This window comes from Echeneis naucrates, chromosome 15 (genome assembly GCF_900963305.1).
Source record: "Echeneis naucrates chromosome 15, fEcheNa1.1, whole genome shotgun sequence".
NCBI classification, from domain to species: Eukaryota; Metazoa; Chordata; class Actinopteri; order Carangiformes; family Echeneidae; genus Echeneis; species Echeneis naucrates.
In genome coordinates, this window is record NC_042525.1 from 7477365 (window position 1) to 7502500 (window position 25136).

At 40.5% G+C, this 25136-nt stretch overlaps 2 protein-coding genes across 7 annotated transcripts; both read right to left on the bottom strand.

Annotated features, from left to right (window-relative positions):
* Positions 1 to 134: 134 nt before the first annotated feature.
* On the bottom strand, positions 135 to 9685 carry fam83b (family with sequence similarity 83 member B). 4 transcript variants are annotated; one of them, XM_029520318.1, is made up of 8 exons: positions 8785 to 9685; positions 8202 to 8367; positions 7140 to 7187; positions 6938 to 7030; positions 4717 to 5202; positions 3950 to 4114; positions 3579 to 3703; positions 136 to 3293 (listed from the first exon to the last, which is right to left on the bottom strand). In XM_029520318.1, the coding sequence occupies exons 5-8, from the start codon at positions 5176 to 5178 to the stop codon at positions 1454 to 1456; spliced, it is 2592 nt and encodes an 863-aa protein (XP_029376178.1). In that variant the 5' UTR covers positions 5179 to 5202; positions 6938 to 7030; positions 7140 to 7187; positions 8202 to 8367; positions 8785 to 9685; the 3' UTR covers positions 136 to 1453. The 4 variants fall into 4 exon arrangements, with proteins under 4 accessions (XP_029376179.1, XP_029376178.1, XP_029376177.1 ...); XM_029520317.1 differs by having other exon boundaries at positions 8040 to 8367; XM_029520316.1 differs by having other exon boundaries at positions 6938 to 7187; positions 8040 to 8367.
* Positions 9686 to 10675: 990 nt separating this feature from the next.
* mlip (muscular LMNA-interacting protein) lies at positions 10676 to 24045 on the bottom strand. 3 transcript variants are annotated; one of them, XM_029520314.1, is made up of 12 exons: positions 23869 to 24045; positions 20990 to 21115; positions 17297 to 17434; positions 15261 to 16865; positions 14708 to 14779; positions 14345 to 14419; positions 14188 to 14271; positions 14063 to 14098; positions 13504 to 13548; positions 13261 to 13323; positions 13075 to 13170; positions 10676 to 12384 (listed from the first exon to the last, which is right to left on the bottom strand). In XM_029520314.1, exons 1-12 carry the CDS (start codon positions 23896 to 23898, stop codon positions 12166 to 12168), a joined length of 2589 nt encoding a protein of 862 aa, XP_029376174.1. In that variant the 5' UTR covers positions 23899 to 24045; the 3' UTR covers positions 10676 to 12165. The 3 variants fall into 3 exon arrangements, with proteins under 3 accessions (XP_029376174.1, XP_029376172.1, XP_029376175.1); XM_029520312.1 differs by having other exon boundaries at positions 13504 to 13551; XM_029520315.1 differs by lacking the exon at positions 20990 to 21115 and having other exon boundaries at positions 13504 to 13551.
* Between the last annotated feature and the right edge of the window lie 1091 nt (positions 24046 to 25136).

Below are 25136 nucleotides of genomic sequence, written 5' to 3' on the forward strand. Positions count from 1 at the left end.
CCAGGGGAGGACCAGGGAAGATGAGGGGAGTACCAGGGAGGACCAGTAAGGACCAGGGGAGTACCAGGGGAGGACCAGGGAGGACCAGGGAGGACCAGGAAGGACAAGGGAAGATGAGGGGAGTACCAGAGAGGACAAGAGAGGACCAGGAAGGACCAGGGGAGTACCAGGGGAGGACCAGGGAGGACCAGGAAGGACCAGGGAAGATGAGGGGAGGACCAGAGAGGACCAAGAAGGACCAGGGAAGACCAGGGGAGTACCAGGGACAGCCCCCCTACAACTCCCCACAGTAAGGTAGTCCTTCTAATGGAAGCTGCAGTGTATAACCATGAATTTTACAATATTTAGTGTCCTTTCCTGTTGATAATTTTCCCCTGTTGACTGACATCTATTCAGTCAGACAGATAACCCCAGCACTGTTATTAAATGACCCAGACAATAAACTCAAATGTCCAGTTGAGCTAAAGAGCAGTTACAGGAACTCCCTCCTTTGGGGCTTTATAAAACTGTCCCCAGAGATGGAGGTGACACTGTGCTGCTGCAGATATCTGGAAGTATGAATGAGGAGATGATTGCGGGCAGGCAATTTCAGTTTGTTAGATTTAATTTGCTTCCTCATGACTTAAAAAAAAAAACAACTTGCTGTTGTGTTTCCAACATGGAATGGAAAAAAACACACACATACAATTTTAATGACGCTTGTGCTGAACACTGAATTTTCCCCTCAAGGTAAAATGTCCTAAATTAAAAACCTTTGGGTGACATTTCTGACAGACTGACGCATGCGTGGCCTTTTCACTGCTGTATGTTTTCTAATCCAGTGAACTCATTAGAATATTATAGCGTCTCCTGAATCTCAGAGAGAAATGGTACAAATTGGGAAACATTTTTATTTTACAAAATTATTGCAACCACCCTGGTTTGCATAAAGCATCTGTGTGACACATGAATGACAAGACGGTGATAATGCATCGTATTTACCATCGTGCAGATTGGTGTTTAAGTTCCTTGCTGATTGCAAAGCGGCATCTTTACCTTGACATGCTGACATTACTGTGGCAGGATAATCATATGATTATAACAACAGCACTCTGGCATGTGTTCTTGTCTGCACTTGCAGCAGCAAACCATATAGACCTCCGACATTTCGCCAGAGTAATGTCATGTGCCTGAAATGTTTGCTGACAACATTTGAATGAGTCAGTTGGGTTGACAACAGTGGAAGGTGGGCACAGCTTCAGTTCTGTTTTTAAGATCTGCAACATGTATACATCGGTAAAACACATTGCATTCTGCTTTAAGTGTTTATGATCAGGTAAAAGGTAAAAGGCACTAGCAAGTAAAAATAGCAATTATTTGCACAAATAAAAATAATAAAAAACAAAACAATATATACTGGTCAACAGCCATTGTCGTGTTTAATGGTTGACTGTGTTACGTCAACCGGCTCATTCTACTTGTTTTTGTGGATGAAATTTCCAACTCTTTGAAAGAATTTCTCCAGCTTATTTTCATGGTGTCCCAGTGCGTTCCGGGCAAAGTTTTGTTCAGCAGCTGCCTCGCCTTTAGGCAGGCTTTTAGATTTCTCCTGAGATTGTGCGCTTTCAAAGCCGTGTGTACGTAAAGAGCGTTTCTTTTCAATTGAGTGGAAAGACTCAAATCTGCTGTATGAGCGATTTTCAGCGTCTCGATTTTTGCCCCGGCTGTTGCTGAAATTAAGGCTAGACCTTGTGCTTTTGTCGAAAATGCTGGATTTCTTCTGTGCGGTTGTTTTGGAGTCGGGAGCCAGTGACTTTGAGTTTCGGTGGTCATCCTTTAGCCACTTGACCTGGTGCTCTGAAGAGGAGTTGACTGAGTTGGTTGAGCTTTGGTTTTGTTTTCCATCTGCCATTTTCTCCTCATCTTCTGTTATAGTGGCTGTGCTGCTACTTGACTTGAGACTCAGTGTTTCAACTGAATCCTGGCTGTTCACAACCACCGCTCCTGCAGACGCGGTCCTGCATGGCGGTTCCTGCCAGTTGGACATTCTGAGACCATTTGTGTCTTTGATACCTTTGATATCATGATGAGAGACGGACCGGTAATCCTCCTTCAGATTGAAACCATGTCCGTCATGATGTGCATGGATCCCTGCAGTGCTTCTGTGGGCCTGCATCCTTGCAAAGGCGTTATGCATGTGACCCGAGGAGTCATGCGTGTACTCAGTATTTGACCTTGGATCTGCTACACTGTGTCTTTTGTTGTAAATGTCTGTGAGGATATCAGGGTTTGTTATGATCTGTTCACCCTTTGCTCTGCCTAGGCTGGTAAATGAAGAGTGATAAGCGTTCCTCCTGGGGCCATAGCTGTCTGCAATCTGCAAACTTTTTCTCTTAAAAATGAGCTCATCATTACACATTTTATTTTCACCTGCTGCTGTTGGATTCCACTGCATGGATGAGTAGTGCAAAGGAACGTTTTGTGCCGCAGAGGAACCAACATTAGTGGAAGTATTGTTTCTGTGTCTGTTTGGTTGCATTTGCTCTGGAATGTTGGACATGAGAGCGAGGGAAGACCTCATCCTCCCCTGCATGTATAAGCCAGCCTTATCGACTGATTCAAACTGGTCTAAATAGTCGTAAGAGTCTCCAAACGGGACGTCTGGGTTTTTGAGGTAGGATTCAATCCGCCACGTGCGCATGAACGCTTTGGATGTATTCTCAAGTGTTGGCATATTTTGCTGCATGGACAGAACCTGCTTGTCGTTGCCATGGAAAGACTGATGCAGACTTCTGTGTATCTGTGGTACTACAGATAAATAACTATCCATTGGATAGTTGTTGTTTCCATTTCCTGTTTCTCTGGAGATATTCCAGTTGCTCACTCTGGACCTCATGTTCCCGGGCATAAGTCCATCTTCTCTTTCCCCGGCATAGCTGTGCCTTTTGTAGAAGTTCATTGCGTCTGCAGGCTGTAAATGGGATAAATGGTTCTGAGCACCGATTCCATTCTCTATCAACGGTCTGAACTTGTTTGGTTCCTCTTCGAAGTCTCTCATGCCCTGTTTTCTCTCGCAGGTCTTCCGGTAAACTGTGTCCAGTGTGTGCCTCAACTGTTCCCTCCGATCAATGCTCTGGACAGCGTGAGATTTTGGTAAAATCTGGCGTTGGAACAAGCCGTCCGGTGGACACAGCTCAGTTGGTGCAGACGATCGGGCGTATAGTGTTCGAAACTCCTCATCATATAACTTCACCAGATGGCCGCTGATGACCTGCACCATGCTCAGATTGATCTTCTCAAATGACCAAGTGAAGCTGTCAACAAACAACAAGGCATAAAGTTGCAATCAAACAAGAAAGGATAAATATAAAACAAACTGGACTGCAACAGCAAGGCCGGCTTGTTGATAATGGTTGTCGGTCACTGACTGACTCTGGTTATGATTATAAAATCATGATTTGAATATAGGCAGTCCAGCCATGCAAAGTGTTTGTTTTTAAATTGTTGCTACTTTTATAGAAACACTGATGATGATGTTGTGGCTTTTGCTTTATGAATGGGTTTAGTGTACGCTTGAGCAATACTGCAGTTTAATTTACCTGTATGAGCCATAAATTGCTGTATGGCAATCCACTAAAAGAAACTTCTGCTCCATAGCACCATGAAATTTAGCTCCTGATCGGCAGAGGTAGTCCTGACCCTTCACAGTGCGCACCCTCATGTTCTGTCATCAGAGCAGTAAAAGGAAAAGGTCAAAAAAGATTTGTCTTTGTTGCCAAAAGATGTGGACTGGAATTTAAAGGGTGTGTTTGTTTCCTTTGAACAGATGAAAACCCTGACTCCACCCAATTAACAAGAGAAACCAGATTAAATCCACTTTATGACCTCAAAGCAACAGTAATCAAAAAAACAAAGAATATTTTACTACCTCACACAACTGAAAAATAATGTCTGTCTCAAATATACTCACCCTTAATTGTTGAATCTTTACATCTTGATTTTCAACCATTGTGAGGAAACTTTTCAAATGGAAATCATCCAAAAGCACATAGACTGGGACTCCTCGTATAGAGGCATCAACAGTCTCTCTGAATATATCGACATCTGTGAAGGAGTCCATCACAATGGCAATGACCTGTGAAGGAAAAGTGAATAAATCATGATCATGCAGCAGCTTTTCACTTATGAAACATGAGAGTGACCTATTTACTCAATTAAGAACATGAAAAGTGAATTTGAAGGAAGTCAAGCAAGCACCGTAAAAATAAATACAGATAGAAACAAATACAGGGAGCTGTGTTAGTTTTAACATTTTCTTCTCTTTGAATGTCACATTGGGTATAGAGATATTGCGACAAATGTTTGTCACAAACATGGGGCAATATGAAAACACTGCATGTTAGGAAGCAGTCTGCTAGCTACCTTTTTTTGAGATAAAAAAACAAGTTAGTGATTCATCGTGACAGTCTCTTGACTGAGGCGTTAACTGTGGGAGGATATGAGTCTAATTGTGTCATGGAACGGTAAATTCCCACACTATCATCCATCGAGGTGGAAGTTGCAAAACCAGATTTCGGCTTCTGCGATCTTAGCAGACACTCCTTGACTTTGGAAATGGAACAAAAGTCTGTGACGATGCCTTGGAGAGGTAAAGGTGTAGGTGACATACCAGAGAGGCGCACAGCTCTCAAATTAAGTAGTACATCTAGGATAGTTTGTGGCTGTAGCTTTCCTTACCTGTCTTGCATCCTGAAGGTGCTTCCGGATCACCTCTTTGATGGTGGGCTTGTTTTGTCTTGGTGGATGAAAGAGCAGATCTATATTTGTCTGTAGCTGTTCGTGCATGAACTCTGGCCACCCTAAGTCCAAATCTGGAGTCTGCACATCAGAGTGGATGGGCCAGTACGTCCCTGATGATGAGTGGTTATCCGTTGAGTCATCCGTTGGATCATCTGTTTCCTCCGTTTTACTTTGAGGCGGAAGATGTTCGGCATTTTCAGTGATGAAGAGAAGCTCATCCTCTGACAGGAAGCTCCCAGTACGTTCTCCCTTGAGAAATTCCTGATAGCTGTCTCTGCCGCCGCTCAGCAGGCGATCAATCGCCAGGCGGTACGTCTCTTTGTAGTGAGGCTGGATGAAATCATCTGATTTAAAGTCTCCCCTTAAGGATGACAGCATGGTAAAATCTGGAGACTCCATGGCTCCAGACTGTGTCACTAGCACCTGTCATAGAAATTGGAATGCACAAACAGGGCAGAGTCTGTAAGACTGACTCTTATTGAGCGAAACTGAGTCATACATGGAGAGATCATATCGCAAAACAAAGACAAGTGTAGCAAACCTCACAATGCACACTGCACTAACAGCTGAGTTAGCACTTTTCATGACATCAGATCCATACAACGTTTGGGCAATATTCAAATATTGCCTAAGATATTTCAGATCCTCTAAACAAAGATTTCTTTTGTATTGACACAAATCAGCTGTATTCAGAAACTGGTTGCTCAAATGTAATCAGTGTAAACTCAACAAAGCTACACACACCTCTGTTTACACTGACAATGCTCTTAAAGTAGTTTTGGCCATAATTACCTTTGATTAATGCTTATACATAATTCAGGAACTACTTCTGAAAAAAAAAAAAAAAAAAATTGTCAGTTGTCAGTTGGCCAGTTCCTTTAGCAAGCCCGGACGTTGTGCGCTCTTGAGCAAGTGTTTGTTTACATTGGGACTGTGAATATCGGAGTGCTGTATTATCAAATGTTTGCTCAAGCATGGTAATGTATATTATTTTCATCTTTAGGACCAGCAGCATTATCAGTACCTCACATACAACGTAGCTATTATGTCTGCAGTTAAGAATAGGTGATTCGTTCCAACAAGCCACATCATGAAAACTGAATCATCATTATCAGAAGCTGAACCTGCTCACCTGTTCACATGGGAATTGAACTATTAAAACAAGGTCACGTCCAACTGAAGATGTTATTGCGGCACCTGTGGTTATGTTAGGTGGGGTAAAATAAAAACCACCTGCAATAAAAGCAATAGGATTTCTTCCTCTCCTTCCTTGTCTTTTAGTTTTTTACGTTTTTCAGATTTGTAATGATCAATAAGCTTTTAACCATAAACTCAGTAACACTTGCTAAATACACTTTTATACTTTATGATGTAGTCATTTAAGTACACTTTCTAGACCATGTAGAAAAAAGAGCAACTAACAACTAACAACAACGAAGAACAACTAAGTAAAATGTAGCCTGTGTGCATCAGATGAGCCAGCCAAATGAATTTGTCTGAGTCAAATTCAAAGAAAGTTTGAAAAACTTTTGAGGGAAGATTTCATTCTGCTATTTAAAAGAACAAACTTTTTTTAAACTTAGTTTCTCAACATTTTCACTTAATAATACTCAAAATAATTGCCTACTCTAACCTCAGCAGTCCCCGCAGACATGTGACATTTCAAACATTCCAGTCGTCCACTGTGACGTAGAGGAATTTATTTCTATATTCATATAACTACCATGTCAGACTGCTTGGATGTGAGAAGAGACAATTTTGCTTTTACATTTTATGAAACAAAATTAGTGTTACTTTCACTCGAGGTGAATGCCACTGAAATGTAGAAAATTAAGCTTTTACTGTGACTGAAGGTTAAACTACAAGCTATTGTTGTGCTTTGTGCCCAAACAAGCCATTTATGAACAAAGTTGTAAATGTCTGGATGGTTGAACAGCTATTAAAGGACTATGTTGAACCACAACATACTTAATGTGACACAAATAGCATATTTGACTTGTTATCCCAAACTTCCCACTTTTAGAGGATTCACATCTAACAACTCAAAGTTGTTTGGGTGTCTTACAGAGCACCGGCTTCATGCTGAGGCTTCAAAAAGATTTTTGAGCGAGTGAGCTATCCCGCTATTATCATTTTATGCCGAACAACAGTGACTTACATTTGGATTGGGAAAATCCTCTTGAATGCTCCACGGATATCTATCCTTTAAATTTATATATGTTCAGTATATTGAGAAGTTACTGTCTGCAACCTGTAAGAGACAAAGACAAGGAGCTGTCTGAGCATGACAAGCCGTCTGCATATGGAGGGTGTGGATTCCAGTTTTGACATGCAAATTGTGTCGTTTGAGTCTTGCTCACAGGGAGCCATAAACCTGTTTGAGAGGTGTGGCCATTCCCCTCCTCTCTCTAAGGGACAAAGTACACAGTGATGAAAATCAAGATAAAGACAGTCAAGAGGCTCTTATCAATGCCTGCCGGTCAGGTCCACAACAAAATACTCTGTCTAGAACGTCAAAGAACTAATCCTTTGTCTTTTTTAAAACTGTAAGAAAAAAAGGCCATCAGAAAATTTAATTTAAGGTTTCTGTGTTTCCAGCAAGTTTTTCTCAAAGAAAAAAAATAATACATGTATTTAGCAAGAAAATTTGTTCCAATAATCCATATTTGACAAGTTTCCAAATTCCTTGTTGAAATTTGCAGGTGCTGGTGACATTTGGCAGCTTTCAACATGTTTGGCCAGCTCTCACCAAGTGTGTTCAGTAACCAGGTCATTAACATCTGTCTTCTTCAGAAGACAGCTGCTGCACAGCAGTCAGCTAAAGAAGAATTTCCTTGGAGCCTACAGGTTTTTGGCTTTTACAGAATAAAAAAAAACAAACAATCTCATTCATTCTGTTGATAGACATTCAAAAACATTTGCAGCATTTACCAATGAATTTAGATAAGCTCCTATCCATGGAGGAAAAAAATACTCAATTTAGATAACCCTAATCCTAACCTGCAGATAAGGTGCTTGAAGTGTATCACATATGCCCTAACCCTAACCCTAAAAACGATAAAAACAGGCTGCGCATTGATTATGTTTAGCTTCACACACCGGTAGATTTGAGATGAAAAATTAGACTCTGGGGAGTTGAGATAAATGTTTTTCAGCCTGGTTGACATGAACTCACAGCAACCTATAATGGAGTCCTGATATTTGATCATAAAATGCATCATATGTGCCACAAAAAGACTTCTTTATGATGAGTAAAACACCTCTGGTAGTTCCACAGTGGTGTGTCTGAAAGGAGCCTTGAAGAACAAGATATGTGGACTTTTGTTTGGTTCCATCTTGAATGTGGGTGTGTATGGATTAGGTAACATGTGCACCAAGTTCCAGGCAGTTCCTTCTCCTGAACCGGCCTCTCTGTGGGTCACCTTTTGTGTCACCCAATCCTTGCTCAGTGTCGTCATCGCGATCACTTCCTCAGCCTGTTCTTGGCTTCTCCTGGCAAGTCTGAGCAGGTGACATGTTGTTTTAACATCCTAAATGCAGCATTTAGAGTTTGAGGAACATCAGCGCTGAAAGAGCTCACTGAGTAAACTGGAAACAAAAAGGAAAAGCACTCAATGATATTTTATCATTACATCACAGCTTTGTGTTGCGGCAGTTTTCAAGACTGTTTCATCACCATCTATGCCTTTCATGAGCAATATAACAGATAATAATACAGTTTAAACCAGAGCAACATAATAACATGCTCACATAAAAGATGGCATCAAAGGTGTCAGCTCAACTAAATTACAGCCTTATCTGTAAACACACACACGTGTGTGTGTGTGTGTGTGTATTTCTATGTACATTTCCAGATAAACCTGATAGTGTTTAAGTGCTAAACAGTTAGCATACCACTTAACCCCAAATATGAAAATACTAAAGATAATAGGAAAAACAAACAAAGCTTAGTTCTGTGAAGGACCACAGGGGTCTCAAGCTTTGTTGATGAGGGCCACCACAGACCTGGTTCAGGTGGACCCCAGCCTCTGTCCTGTTCACCTCAAGGTGCTGGAGTTGTACAGGTCCTGCATAATGTATGATACGTGTTCTGGTATTGAGCAGCATCTGAAAAAAAAAAAAAAAAAAAATAATAATAATAATAATAAAAATAAATAATATATATATAATGGAAATAGAATAGAATAAAAGTAATGTTGTCCGCCCTGATTTTGAACTTTATCTTCAGACTGAAGTTGGTTATTGGTCAGCAAGAGCAGATGGCCCTGCTTTTTAAACCCCTGAAAAATGTTAACAAATCTAATGCCACTGATTTGTATAAAATAACTGAAAGCACTTTATGTCAAAATATGAAGGTTTCCATCATTTTAAAGAAGGTTTTGCCAGTGCTGTCTTTTAAAACTGCATTGAAATGGTCTGAGAGGTCTTGCTGCCAAATTTATCGAGCATCCAAAACGCACAGCTTTTTCACAGCATTTACGAACAAGGGCGGCCTCTTTTTCCTGTGAAGTGGAGCCACATGACAGCTGTGCGACAAAACAATGAGTTCAATTAAATGCTATCGTGACTATTGTGTGTTAAAGTTATATACATTGTAAATATCCCGATGAGCCGCTAATCACCAAACCAAATGTCATGAGGTCAAATCAAAAGCAAATGTTTGTATTTTTTCATTTCCACTCTGTTGATTACATTATCATTACCTTGACGTAACACACGTTAAACATGGTAAAACTTTTTACATTTAAAAGTGATGAAAAATGTAAACGTGCATTGGGTTTTGATTAATGGGAAGATGTGGATTTCTGGGAGTCTAAATGTCAACTCCAGATATCACAGAACACAACATTACATTGACTGACTGCTTACAGGCTGAGTTTATACAGATTTATTACATACATAGACCTTCAGGCTTTCTCAAAGCCCTCAGCCCCCCCCCCCCCCCCTCCACACACACACACACACACACAGGCAGTATGTCTTCCTAAGAGGGGTGGCGAGTGGGTTGAGAGTAAAGAGACGCACAGTGCACAATTTAGCTGAAGAAATACTGTGGGAGGATTTCAGCCTACTGCCCCTTAATTACCTTAAATAAGACAGAGAGAAAGGCCATGTAATGAACTGGGCGTTTATTTATGTGGCTGAAAGAGCTATTTTATTGTGTGTGGTCCTCTCATGTACATAATTAGATACAGCACAAACAATGTGATGTTTTGATTCTATTGAAAATGGTTTGAACCAGCTTGTCCTTTTCATTTTAAGCCCTTTGTATAAAAACCTTTGTGCTCCTGACCGTGGCTCAATGAACATTTACTCAGATACAATTAAGCAGGATCTTTTCAAATGCCACTCTCCATACTGGGAAAAAAAAATATTTCATAATACCACACATTTAAGAGTGATGGTGAGTGTAACTGTTTACTGAGAGAACGTCTCCAACAGCTCAGTCCTGAGGACGAATGCAACTTTCAACAAGGGTGCAATTTATCTCACCTTCTGCTTTTCATGTACACAAATGAAGTCAAATACATCAGGACGGACATTTCATCCATAAAATATGCTGATGCAATGGCAGTTTATGTTCCTAAAACCTTCCAGAACATTTTAAAAGTTTTATTATTGAAACCACAAAATGAAGATTGTGATTGCCACCACCATTTGAAGATTTGGAATGCATATTGATAGTTACTGTCACTATCGTTATGTCTGCAATAACTCTTGAAGAGGAATATCCTGCTCTCTGCTCTTAGTCAACATCAGATTTCACTGATCGTCCTAATGTTTTGGTCTCTCTATAGCTCTGCATGACGCTTCCCCTTGTTTCAACACACCTGCACCAAAAACATTTGGATTTATGACTATCACCAGATGGTTACAAAATGAAACTCGCAGCATATTGCAAGATATGAGAATCCTTTATTACAAATGAGAGTTTTAGTATGTCGCATTTTCTTTAGAGCAGAGCTGAATTATATAATTTGCTGGACTTTTATACTAAATTGATCTTAAACATAGTTTATAGAACTAACACACTGAAAACCCACCTACAGTCACTTTATCTCAGTTATGTAACCATTTTGTTGAAAAATATAAACAGTACAGTATTACAGCTCTACCTATCTTACAGATAGTTCACTTGGTCAATACCAAAGGCAGCTGTGGCTCCAGATGTAGAGCGGGCTGCAGTTCAATCCCAGCTCCTCCAGTCTGTATGCAAAATATTGATTACCAAATTAATACTCATTGCTGTTTCATCCAGATCAATGCACTGTATGAGAAGTGAAAAGCTCAACGTGAATTTACATAATGTTTAATGGGTGAATGTGACTTCAATTTTAAAGAGTAGAAAAGTGCTATTTAAGTGCAGTCCAATTACAAGTACAATGCTGTTTGAAGTGAGCTTTCGCAGGACTGCAAGCCAAACAGCGAATTAGGTACATACACACACATTCGCACAACTATCTCTCTCTTTACTCCGGCCATCACAGCATCTCAGACCTTAGTCCCACCTACATTTTAACTGTCAAACAGCCCTTTAAACTTTTGGGATCCAGCACTATGGTCCCCACGAAACACTTCGGGCCCCACAAGCATCATGGGCCTGTTTTACAGACCCCAAGTTAAACAATTACACAAACAGAGACCCGTTGATACTGCAGTTGACAGTTTCTGGAGCCAAACAAACCAACCAACATTCATAACCACAACACGTCTATTGCACAACCAGGTGCAAGATAGCAGTAGAGTTTCTCAAAATATGCGGTATTATTCCCATATTTAATGAATAGTCTGTCTCCCACTATGGCTGCTTTTCAGGATTAAAATATTTAAGCACTTCTATCTTCTAATTGGGTCTGAAAACCTTTTATTCTAACTTCCTGTTTCTTTGCATAACTGGGGCTGACTCAGGGTTTAGGGTCAGCAGGAATAATTCAAACCTTTTTTGGCGACAGGGATCTTAGTCAACTGACAGACCTAACGAGCATAATTAGTTTATCTGGTAAGAAAGGATTCGTTTTCTCATTTGAAACGGCTAAATGTATCAAACTCCAAAAGCTTTCCAGTTTGTAATTAATCCAGTTCAATTCATTCAACTGTATCTGATATTGAAAAATCATACAAATCAAAGGGGGGGTTTGGGAATAAACAATCAGCTGCATGCATTTTTAATGTCCTTATGAAATAACTCCTTCTACCACGTTGTTCCACTTGTTGTCAACAATAGCAATTAACCGCTAAAACAGTGATGAACTTGCTGACTGATTCAGGTTAACAATTTGTCGCATGTCCATGATTTTAAAATCGTCTTAAATACTGAATATTTTGGCAGATTATTGTGCACAGAAATGAAATTATGATGGAGGATTGATACTTTGCATTAGTGTTTTAAATATGAGTCTCGAAAGCTTCCATCCGTCCCTCAGTAGGACTGAAAGTTGCCGAAGCATCTTTCACAGGCAGACATATCAGATCTTCAGGCTCTGTAATCTGCAGATTGCATAATGAGAATGGACTTCTTTCAGGCTTCCTCTCCTCTCTCGTGGTTTTTCCTTTTAAACTCTTGAAAGAATCTTTTCCAGCCTTTCCAAGGCTCATATTTACCACCTGAAATAGAAAAAGACAAAAAGGTTTTCGAGTACATTTTTATAGCCCGAGGGAAATGAACAACCTGCAGCAGCTTGGTTTCTGTGATCTCCACAGAGCATAAATGACAATAATTTTGCTATATTGGACAAGGACTATTATCAATTCACTAATATTTTCAATTGACAATCTGCGAGCTTTATTGCACGTTTAAACACGTCATCAAATTTAGCTGAATTAATCATTTCTATTTTCTTGTTTGTTAGACACATTCTTTGCTATTGCTATGATTATAAAGTTTAATTCTTCACCATATTTTAAAACGTAAATTAATAAGTAAAGCAACATTTTGTAGACCCACATCATCCTTTATTGTGACGTTACAAACTGGTGTGACATTTGTTGAAGCTGAATGCTGGTGCATCCTTTCTGTTCTCCTAAATGCCATTTTTTGGCTTTTTCCACAGACAGTGCTTTGAACCTTTGAATATCTCGTCATTTTGAATTTCTTGCCATATTACAGAGGTTGAATGAAAATCTCAATATATTTCATGACTTTGTGTGTTCAGCCTGCTGTATGTTTTCCTGAGCTGGCAAGTTGCAAAGCTCAAACTAAAAAGTTTTAATGTTCACATATTGTATATTTTCTCTTTGACTTGTGAACGTAGTGGTTGGCAAACTATTTGTTTTTCTAAGGTGAGACAGACTGACCTCAGACTTCTTGAAAGGGTTTGGATAAAATTCCTCCTCATCCTCCACTCTCAGTCTTGGAATGGCCGTCATGGGCCGGATTACCCCGGGCTTTGTCTGGACAGAAGGATTCAGAGTTTGACAGCAGAAAGCAAAGTTTCTTTCACAGACACTTTACTAACAGTAGATGAAAAATTGAATTTGTACCTTTTTAGGATCCATCATTTTTCTCTCCACAGTGGCAGATGGGTACAAACTACATAAAGATGCCTGAAAAAACCATGTGAGACAAATGCCTGAACATGCATATGTCTCATAAATACTGAAAAAAGAAAGCACTTGGAGCACCTTGGATATCAAATAACATGGAAATAAGCATTCAACTTTGTCCTGTATGGAATATGTGTGTAGCTACTTAATATATCAGGCAAAACCACCAGGTGAACTCACATATTTGGTTTCACGACCCAAGGATTTTGGTAAGGTTGAACTGTTCTGCTGAAGTTAGGGGGGAAAAATAAAAGACAGAAAGTAAACAGTCACTTAGTGGGAAAATAAACATGGGAATCATGAAAGGGCTTCTCCTTAGATAAAAAATGCATGGATGTCATTTCATGATACAGTTGTAATTAATTTTTATCCCTCTTCCAGTTGTGTTTCCATAAAACACACAGCAAATATTAGTTAAATGATTTATTATATCAGATATATTTTTACTGTAGCTGAAGGAGCTCCATAACCATCCATCCTGTTAGGTCACACTATGTGAAGAATGACAAAGTATTGCTTATTATTGTTGTAAACAGCTGTCTGCTTTCAAGAAACTGTCCTTGGAAGAAATAAATCATATGTACATGCTTGCTTGTCTTCTGAATTTTAACAAGCCATTCCCAACCAAGAGCACTTTTTCATTTGTTTTAGACACTGAGGTTAAACGTCTTTTTTAGAGGCCTAACGTTCAAACGAAGACATTACAAGCTTGACGTGTTCTTGTAGAAACAGACTGTACCTGTTCTCCAGTGTTGGGTGTTGATGACCTGGAGGTCTGCAATCAAACATTTAAAAATATAAATGAATTCACAATTTGTGTATGTTTATCAATATGCATGTGCACTCAAATGTCAGTGGACTCACAGCTGGACTGGAATTTGCCAAAATCTCATCAATAACTGCATAAAGTTCCTCAGACTGCTGCCGGAGTTGAGCAGGTGAGCACATCTGCAGGAAAGAAAACGTTTTTGGAGGTGTGCTGTGTGAAGTTTGCAGTAAACAGTAACGCCCGGTGTTATACCTCAGCATGAGTGTCCACGTCGCATCGGTCCGTGTCACAGGGACTGTTGCCCCTCTCCACCTGCTCGTCAATTGCCTGCCAACACAAAGCAGAGTGGACAGATTAAGGTTCCTGGCAGGACTTCCGTTTGTTGCTTTGTTTGAGCACACACAAGACAGATAATTCATAATGATGTCCACTCAGTCTTCCACAATTTCCTTTTCCTGTGTCACTTAATGAATCACACAACTGCACACAACTATTTGCAATTACAATTAAAGATGAAATTCTCCATAAATGACTGTGGCTGCAAATTGTCTAATCCCATATTTCAAGTCCTCACATAAGTGATGTTCATTAATTAGAGTTAATAAATGAACTCACCTGCTGATCCAGCAGAAGGGTGTTTGTGGGAATTGCGGCGAGCGATTTGTAGCTTGACTTAATCTTGTGTGTCTAGAGAAGAGCAGACAATGACTCTAAACAAATACAGCACATCCTGACTGGTAAAGTCACTTCAGTTACAACCAATTTCCCACTCAGAGCGTTAGGAAGACAACACCACAGTGTATTGATTGCTAATATTCAAGCTGTTGTGTGGTGTTAGTTCAGGTTAGTAACACAAGCTTTAAAAAGGGGTAGCTACATCAAGTTTCCCTTTCCTCAACATATTTCAGATATGTGAGTCATTCCAAGCCAGCACAGTACAGTATGTTAGAAATGCCCACAACGCAAAGATCTATAACAACTTCAGTTAATATTATGGCAACCACTAAGAGCAAACTAAAAACAGAGTGCAGCATTTGATATCCGTCTATCAAGTGAGTGAAATCTGTTTTTAACCATATAGTATGAGAGAACACTATGTCACCCAGAACATATTAAATAATATCTTCATTCTAAACAAGTCACAACAACATGCAAACGGAGCTGCTACCTTTCTTTTTTTACCCTCCCTGTCACTGCAGTCTGATATTCCACTCCCTGGCCTTGGGGAGGGTGTGGTGGAGCGCAGGGAGAGAGAAGGGGACGGGGTGAAGTCTCTAACTGGCGGTGCGGGAGAGGGCGTAGGGGTGGGGGAGCTGGTGGGCGATGCCCATCCAGGAAAGCTGATGGGGGTGTAGCGGGAAGGCGACAGGCAGTGGGATTTTTGCAAACCCTGTGATACTGTAGCAGGTTTGGAAGCAGAGCGGCTCCTCGGTGACTCACTCCTTCCTGGGGTGTTTTTCAAAGGGAGGGGTGATGCTGCGTCTGTGCATGCAGAGGAAACCGGGACCCTGGGTGACTGTGACTGACAAGGCTGAAACTGAGGAGGGCAGACAGGTGGAGATCTCAGCTTCTGAGAGAGCAAATGAAGCTGTGAGAGAGATGAATTTGGCAGGTGACTCAGCTTCTGGGGTGATGAAGGCACTTGCTCATTAATATGTTTTTTAAGGTTACTATCAGCAAGGCCCTTAAAGCACATGTGAGTGATGCTGGGTTTCAGCTCAGCGGAAATGTCAGTTTGTGTGTTTTGCAGTTTTTCAGTAGTTGCACAGTCTAATATTCCTTCATGCTCCGCTGCAGGAACCGATTTCAAATTAGAGCAAAACGAAGGCAGCTGAGTCTGGGGTAATTTGCTGCTCTTCCCTGGCAAAGGTGAAATGGTCTGCTCCCATCCAGACACACTCTCTGAGTCAACTGGCTCAGAACATCTTTTTACTTGAGTTTGAGCCCATGGTCGGCTGAGCTCGTTTGCCTGCACAGGTGGAGGAGCTGTGACACACCTAGGAGGTTCCCTGTGAGCCTGGCTCTGACTATCTATAGATGCTGATGAGGAAAACTCTAAGGGAATAGAAGCCACACTGGTCGCTGCTGAGCAAGCATTACAGAAAGACAGAGTCACAGGGCTGACAGGCCAGCAGGGGGTGTAAGGCCTCTTCAAAGCCGAGGACAGGACAGGAAGACGGCCTTTTCTCAGGATGGCAGTAAGGAGGGAGAGTCTGGTGAGAGGAGGCCGGTGTCGGGGCGGAGGTGACTGTGGACAGATGGAGGAAGAGAGGCTTTCGCAGGAGGAGAAACAGGTCTGGGGTGTGTGAACCAGACTAGAGCCAGGAGCCAGAAAGTGTCTCTTGATCTGGGTGACAGAGGGGGAAAAGACCCCGGAGCGGACAGATGAGCAGGGTGAGACGGTGCGGCTGACAGAGAGCGGTGAAGTCACTGAGGAAATGTGCGCAGCAGACCAGCTCTTGTCTTTGTCCGAGCCCTCTGAGAGGATGGACTCTCTGGATGAAGCCAGGGTGGGGAACAGATCTGCAGAGTTTGTGGGGCTCATTCTATCTTCTGACACAGACGCCCTATTTTCAAAGCAACTCAAGCTAACCTCAGCACACCCAGAGCTGTCGTGCCGCTGCCAACAGGAAACGCCCCTGTGTTTATCAACAGCTGCTTCCATAGAGGCCGTGCTGGTGGCCGTGTGGTTTGGTGTATTTTCAGACTGAGCGTTGACTGAAGGGTAGGCTTTGGTGGGAGAGAAGCTCACATGATCCAGAGAGGGTTTCAACTGAAAAACACACAATTATTATTAAACGGCTTCAGGATGACAATGTTTTTTGCTTTTTGGTGTTTTTTTTTTTTGTTTGTTTAGGCGACAATTAATGAAAAATTCTGTTCAAAATCTTAAAAAAGTCGGAGTGGCTGAAATATTGAAAGCCTCTAACTGACATAAAAACATGTTGTATTGTTTACATATTGTCTTAATTCTTTTCAACTAAACACTCAGATTTGAAAATTAGTAAATATCCGCCTTGGCAGGCCATTACAGTATTCAATTAATCTCCCTACACTGGACAAGCCGCACGGATACACACATAAAATGAAGTCAGCCCATATTCACATATCTGCATTATTACATGTCAACAATAAAGCCTCTTATCTTAGCACTTCAATGTCACAAACTAGTATATGACATTGATACGCTCTGACTGTACTTACATGAAGTTTTGATGGCGGTGGGATTATGTTTCCTACCCCTCCGTCCATGGAATCTTTGATAAAGACTTTCTCCACTTTGTAAATATCCCCGTTCGACATGATCTCCCCACTTGTCCTCTCATGGGATGCAGCGATGTTCTGTCAGGAGAAAATGAAGCAAATGTTCAAGAGTAACTGAGCAAGTGAAACCTGAGAAAACCCGAGGTGAACTTCAGTGAGCCTCTCTGAACTCAGGGGTGTGCTTGGTTTCACCAGACCACATGTCCCACACATATAATTCACATGTGCACACACATGTCCCGCTAACATTTGTTTAATACATGCCTCATGTGCAGAGCTGGACAAGTGAGGAAGGGTTTGGATACACCCAACTTCGAAGCTTGTTTATAAGATGCTATCTTCAAAGAATTCAAACCGTCAGTAATTGTCCTTACTGCATTTTTCTCTGTATTTATATATCTGTTTATCATTTTCAGTCACAGCATTTTTAACCCATTGGGTACGAATTTCTTTAAGAAATAAACTTAAAACCATTCAGTTTTCTGAATATAATTTGCCCATCACAGAACACTGATCCCATATCAGCTATACTCACATTATATAATCAGATATGAATGAAAATTTGAGTATTTATGAGTTCAAGACATAAATAAAACAAAGGGGATTAAATATGGAAAACCATATTTAGAATGTAAATTATAAGCACTGTCAGTCCATAAAAAAAATGGAAAGTTTAAAATAAATGCTGTGACCTTTTCCTGCCAAACCTCAAACTAGTCTCGAGTCTCCTGGAGGGATCCAGTCTCTGTGGAGGGGCGGTTCGGTCTAGTCTCTGGTCTCCTGGAGGGGTCCAGTCTAGTCTCTGGGTATACGGTGGTCCATATATCACAATAAATCCATCCATTGTTTTTCCATTGCCTAGTCACACATTTGGCCGGGAATCGTACCCATGATCTTCTTGTTGTGGGGCTACTGCATTAAACACTACGCCACCATGCTTCTCAGGTCACAGAAATGCACCAGTTAACCTAGACATGTTCGGCTCCTCAGGTGCCTCCCGGGAATCAAACCTGCAACCTTATCTTACCTTACCTTATCTTATTGCGGGGCAATATCACTAACCACTACGTCACTGTGCTGCTCAAGCTACATTCATCCCATTTCATACAGGTTCAACATTATATGATATTTCGTCGATGATATAAATATAATAGATATATACTTTTTTTATCCTGAGGGAAAATCAAGCCGGGGGTCCGGTCTGTAGAGGTCTGTGGAGGTCTGTAGAGGTCTGTGGAGGTCTGTGGAGGTCTGTAGAGGTCTGTGGAGGTCTGTGGAGGTCTTTCCCTAAACTGATCAGACTATTCTGTCGCTCCGCTAATCTTACTAAGCGATTAGCAATGTCTTCTAGCTCTCTGTCTCCACTCTCTCTCCTCTCCTGTGTGCTCCATGTCTAGTTTCTCCTCTGCCTCCCTTCATGATAGTACTTCTTGTCATAGATTCAGGGTGACGGCAGAAATGGAGGCGAGAATTAGTGAGTTAGAGTCGCGGCTCCACCTTAGCTAGCCCAGCTTATGCTAATGTAGCTAGCCGCCCCTCTGTAGCCGGTGCGGGCCGACCTAGAGCAGCTCCTCTGGCAGCCGAGAGAGTTTCCTCCCCGCTGGTTTCAATGAACGAAACAAACGAATGACTTGAAGAAAGATTTGTTCATTTTACTGAACGTCATCATTTTGTTCTGCAGCTGCATGTGCCCCTCACCTATGTGCTGCTCTCACAGCTCCTGTTGCTCCAACAGACCTACATCTTATCCATGAACTTCCAACAGTCATAAATGTCATGCGATCATGGAGCTTTTGAAACCAAACTAAAGATGGACTAATATCCAATGAAGGGGAAATGTTAGAAATGACTACCTGGCAGAGGGGACCGAACACAACGTGGATTTAAGCACTTCTCATACACAACCCAAAATGCTATAACACTATAACACAGGTTTGGTCAGATTGCTGTATAGTTAAATTCACCAGCAGTTAACATGAAGGGAAGCGCCTTCTTTGTGGAATAAAGGCTGGGAAAACAGTGAGAGGACCTTTGAAGTCTCCCAAAGGCAGACAGTGAGTTGACTTCAGGCAGCTGCTAACTATCCTGTTCACAGAGCTGTGCTGCTGCTGTGATCTTGATCCTAATAACACATTAATCCCCTCAGCTATTGACGCCACAGCTGCTCCACATCATCATCTGGGATGGTTGCTTTCAATAACTATAATTTGAGCATCTGTCATTTGAGTGCAGTTTGTGTGTGAGAGATCTGTGAGAGTGGCTGACGAGTCAATGACAAGAAAAGATCCGATGTAATCCCTGAGTTTCCAGAATATAATGAACGCTTATATAGAAAACTGGAAATATAATAGATCATTTGCAGTGTTGAAGTCCACCATGTGGAATACATAAATAGATAATGGCATTTTTTATCCATCAGTGTGATTCTTTGATAGATTTCCGGGGAGAGAAACCAAGCAGAAGCACCAAGAATGGCATGCCTTGTTTTATATTGACATCTTCTCCCAAATCCCAAATTTACAGATGGATGCTTTTTTTTTTTCCTTCCTCAGGATGAATTACACTGATTCTTCGACCACAATCCCACGGATCTAATTTCTAAAATGCTGAAAGAGAGAGATTGATTTTATCCCCAGCAGCTGGTGTGTCCTTTAATCTTCAAGCATTTGGTATGATTAATCACTAAAGTCAGCTGAAAAGGGATTAAAATTGCAGAATGGGCCACTTTCTGGCTTATGGACATTTTTTCTTTTTCAAAAGAAGTCACAATGCAGAGTAGTTCCCCATTATGGAGTACTTAAACTTCACGGGAACTTTTTTCAATTTCCTTTCTTTCTTTTTTTTGTCATTAAGGCTAGAAGTGTTCACATAAATTCAAAATAAGATATTTGAAGAGATGCTTCAAGATATTGAAAGACAAAGCTCACAAGTGAAACAGGACTTAGCTGTCACAACAAATAAAAGAGGAAGGTGGTCAAAGGCCACCATCATTCAGTCGGACTTTAGTTAAACTGCTAATTGTCAACTATTTAGGATAAATTAGTGGAAGTTTAGATTTGTGAAGAATTGGAAAGGCAAGGTGGGTTCATTATCAATTCTGAGGAGTGTAGCTATGTTGGAGCGGCAACAAGTTCACATCCCATCTACCACAGTAATTGGATGATGGGGTTGAGAACTATGTTCCAACAAGGTAGAATCTTGTTGTTTTGTTAAATAATTACTCATCTCACAGTTTTTTGCATGAGCAAACACCAATGTGAGCTGGCCATCAACTTTAGTTGGACATTCATAAGTGTATAGTTGTTCACTGGGACATAATCGGGACAAAGGTGTTAGTAGAGCGAGAACTTATGCTTATCAACAGAGGTGAAAGCTTCCAAGAGAAGCCAGGTTGGATTCTGAGGTTCTGAGGTTTTCAACTTCCTAGTTAAAATGAAATGCACCACAAAACCAAAAACACACGAAGATTATCAGATGACAATACAAAAAAATGCCAGTTAGCTTTAAAATAACAATGCGTAGCGTTAGCACATGCATTCTGATAAACAGTTGGCCATTAAAGCAGAAATCGTCTTGCAAATATTGGAAACCAGTGATATCACTTGTCATCCAGGATGGATGATGTTGCTGTACCTTATTTGGTTTTCCTGTCAGAGCTGCCGATCTCCTCTCTTCAGTAATAATGCTTTTAAGGGGTAATTTGTGCACCACTGGTACAAATGTGAAACAAGAAGGCTTAGATGGCACTCCTATAGAAACCTGAAAAACAGAAAGAAAAGGAGCAATCTGTCCAAATGTTACTAGCTCTCAGCAACAATATCCCCTTTACTTCTATTTCAAGCACAAACGGCTTGAAAAACAATTGTGTCTAGACATTTGTTTCTGGAAATGATAATGGGATTATTAAAACACTTAAAACTAACTCAAATGTTTGAAATATTGGAGATGTCACTGAGACCTCTATGCTGCTAAATTTCAGATTCATCTGGTTTCTTTCTGCTTCTCGGGGTTATGTAACACTGATGAGCAATCGCCACACACTCGCAGATGAGGCAGTTTAGCACCCTGCAGCTCAAAGCCTCGACACACCCGCACCCAGTGAAGACTGAAAGCTATTAAATCTGCTCATATCCTTGTGTGCTTCGGGCACCTGATGTGTTTTACTTGTGCTGATTTATGCAACTGCCAGAGATGCTCCTTCGTTTTAAACAAAAACTCTGGTGCCTAAAATCCGTGCAGCTCGGGTATCAACCAGGCTTTCCCACATCTGCCTGATCTGGAGACAAGTTTATTGGAATTAAACTGAAGCACAGCTCTGAGGTGACAGCTACTTCCCATTCTTATAATACTTGCTGTATAATTACACAAATACAAAAGAAAAGGTTTTCTCCTGAGAGTTGTGGCCCGTTCAGTGTATATGCCATGTTTGCTGAATGTTATTCACTGCCCCTCTCAGACAGCAGCGTAATTCTATATATCCATATTGGAGGGAAAAGTCTCAGACTTATTTGCTGTCAAAACAACACGTCCAATTGTCTCAAATGCCAGAGCTTATGGTCTTACTTGTGACACATAGTTTGTAATATAATATATACTCTAATATACTATAATACCTAAGACCGCTTTCTAGCATCATTCAATAAGAAGAGCATATTTGGTCAAATTTAATATGCTCTTTTTGAATTTAATACATGATATATTCATCTAGGGTTTTTAGACTTTATGGTACATTATATTTTCCAAAGAAACGCAAAACAGAAATGCATTAGGCTGATGCAGCCCAAAATGAGTTTGCTAGATAATGCCGCAGTACATTTTTTTGTATTCACAATAATTGACTTTTTACCAATATATTTCTCCCACCTGACGATCGCTGGTTAATGTTAATGGAATTATAAAAAGACAGAACACACAGGCTTTAAAAGTACAAATAGTTAAGGGAATAATGTAGTAAAAAATTGTTATAAATTTGCACCAGCTTCAAGAGAGATATAATTTTTTTTTTTAATCCAAGGTTTTTTAAAGCTGTAGTATTTCTTTAAAAGAGAGAAGTAACTTCAGTAGTAAAGAATGAGAGCACATTTTCTCTCACTTTCCTTAAGTACGTGCCACTCGTGGATGTTGTGGCATGACGCCTACTTTCTGAGCTGTGAGGAGGTTCACTTTTATTTTAAAGGGCCAAGATACCAAAAGATAGCAGTGTATCTGCACTCAGCTATAAATAAAGAAGCATGACAAATGCCTTGGCTAAAAATAATCACGTGCCAGCTTATAAACTTGTTTATGTATATTATGCCCTTATGTAACCTCCTTGTTGTCCTCTGTAGTCATAGCAAAGTAAGTTCATACTGTGAAAGGTTAGAGAATAGCGTTTCCTACTTGCCCATTGGAGCCTTCTTTGAATGTTTCATTGCTGCCGAGGTCATACTGTCCTCTCAGATCACATTTCCAGCCACCTCTGAGTCACCGTGCAACATGTCACCTCGTCGTCTGCGTACTTTCACTCAGTCATTTTTTGGAGGCATGTCAGACCCAATACAAGTGGCACTAAATCATTTTCTGAAGCAGACCACACTGTGTGGGAGTCTTTGAGCGGACAAATACGCTATAATAAAAAATACTGTGGAATATATGCAAGGTATGGTAATCCTTTTGGCAAATTGATCTGTTATGATGCAACTTAAGCTCCTATTTTTGTTAATAAATGCTGTGAAGTAGCTATGATGAAACACACATCCAACTTTAAGCAGCATTATATAGCTTCCCAAACTTTTGTATCAATTATTTACATATCATCTTTTTCTGTTTACTGTTAATGTTTTTCATTTCACTTGCAAAATTTCCCTCCAGGGATCATTATTGTTATTATAAATATTTCGGATTCCGATTAGGCAAACGTGTTATTCCTCTGCAGACCAAGAGCACAATTACAGCTGCAAAGCCCCACAAATATACACTACCAGTCAAAAGTTTGGACACACTTTTCTATTCATTTGAATGAGAAAGTGTGTCCAAACTTTTGACTGGTAGTGTATAAATCTATGATTGAGTAGTCACATTGTGTCCCAGTAAAGGTGATAGCAATAAAGGAAACACTATAAATACAATTCTGTACAATACCAAAGAATCCTGCTTGATTTTACATTCATTCTCATTTGCATTGAAATTAATCCAAGAACTGTTTTGGTGAGCATTATACACCCGTGTGTGCCAGGAAATAACAGGTTCAGTATCAAGTTGCTGCACAGACTGTGTCTATGTGTTTATGTGTGTGGAAGTGTGGAAGGTGGCAGCAGGTTGGCCAGGCCACAATCAGGGGGCTTAACAGTGTTGACGCATTAAAACCAAATTCTTTAACTGGTGTTTTATTTTCCAGCCATTTTGTCGCTTTGCAGTAAAATATTTGCCAAACAAAACATAAGCCACATGAAAAATTTAAGTTAAATCAAGATGACGACTTGGGCGGCACAGCAAATGCAAAAAAAAGGTATTTATTTCTAAAACCCCCTTACCTGCCCAAGGCTCTTATTCAAAATGTCCATTTCTGCTGCTTCAAATGACTCTCCATCCAGATGTGCCGCACGGGTCCAGCCTTCAGAAAACTTCTCTCCAGACAAATGTTGATTGAGGCAGATCAGGAAAGAAAGATATCCCCCTTTTCAGCATGCTCTCGTGAAGTTCAAAGTGTATTCCTGTTGGTGTGTGTGTCACCCTCCTGATTTCCTTTTATAGACACATAATAGCCACAAATAGCTTGCAGACAGCCTGTTGGGCAACAATGTTCACGCAGGGAGCTACAGGCAGCGAAGCTCTCAATCCCTGGGGGGGGGGATGGGGCCTTGATTGGTCCTTTTTCTGTTTTCTGAAATATATTTATTTAAAGAGTGGTTACGTTCTTGGTATTGGGTTTTTCATGTGCAATTTGACAAACATTGTATATATTATGTGGCCAATTTTCTTCAACTTTAGACTGAGCTCAAAATAAAAGAGGGGTAGATTGTTGTAGTGAGTGGTAAGTGAATAAAGTGAATAAACAATGCTGGAAAATCATTTGATGTAAACAATTTGTTTCTTTTCCAGGATAACAAGGTAACTTGAACCTTATCTTTGATTAAAACTGAGCCTTTTTTTATTTAATTTCAAATTAAGATTTAAAATATCATCCTTCCTACATTAGATATTTATATTGGATATAAATAACAATCTTTTCATTTAGCTTGCGCATAATTAAGTCCTTGCCAAACCATGGACTGATGATCTAACAATGATTTGTTCGGCAGCTTGAAACAAATTCATTTATTTACTTGTCTGTTCCTGGAGATGTCTCCGTCACAGCTGTTCTTGTCTATTTTCACCCCACTGACCAGACCCCACACCCCCCTTCACACTGTGGCAGCCGCACACATAGACAATCACATTACGACAAAGAACACACCAACACGCCACCTGTTTGATGTCTGCTGATATATACTGTAAGGCATATTGTGATTTTATACTTCGCAATTGCCTCACAATCAATATCGAAATGCTTTTGGGGCATCATACTCAAAACTCATGGCAAGTTCTAAATTATAGCCACAAACTATTAAATGAGTGTGATTGTGTTTGTGCAGATTAAGATTGTGACTGTTTGCTAATTTATGCAACATGCCACGCGTATTACTACCTTTAGCCTAGATGAAATGCCCTCAGGAGGTTGATGAAATTATCTTCATTATAACATGCTCATATGTGCAGTATTTATTATTATGTAATGAGATATTCAAAATGAAATTGCTAC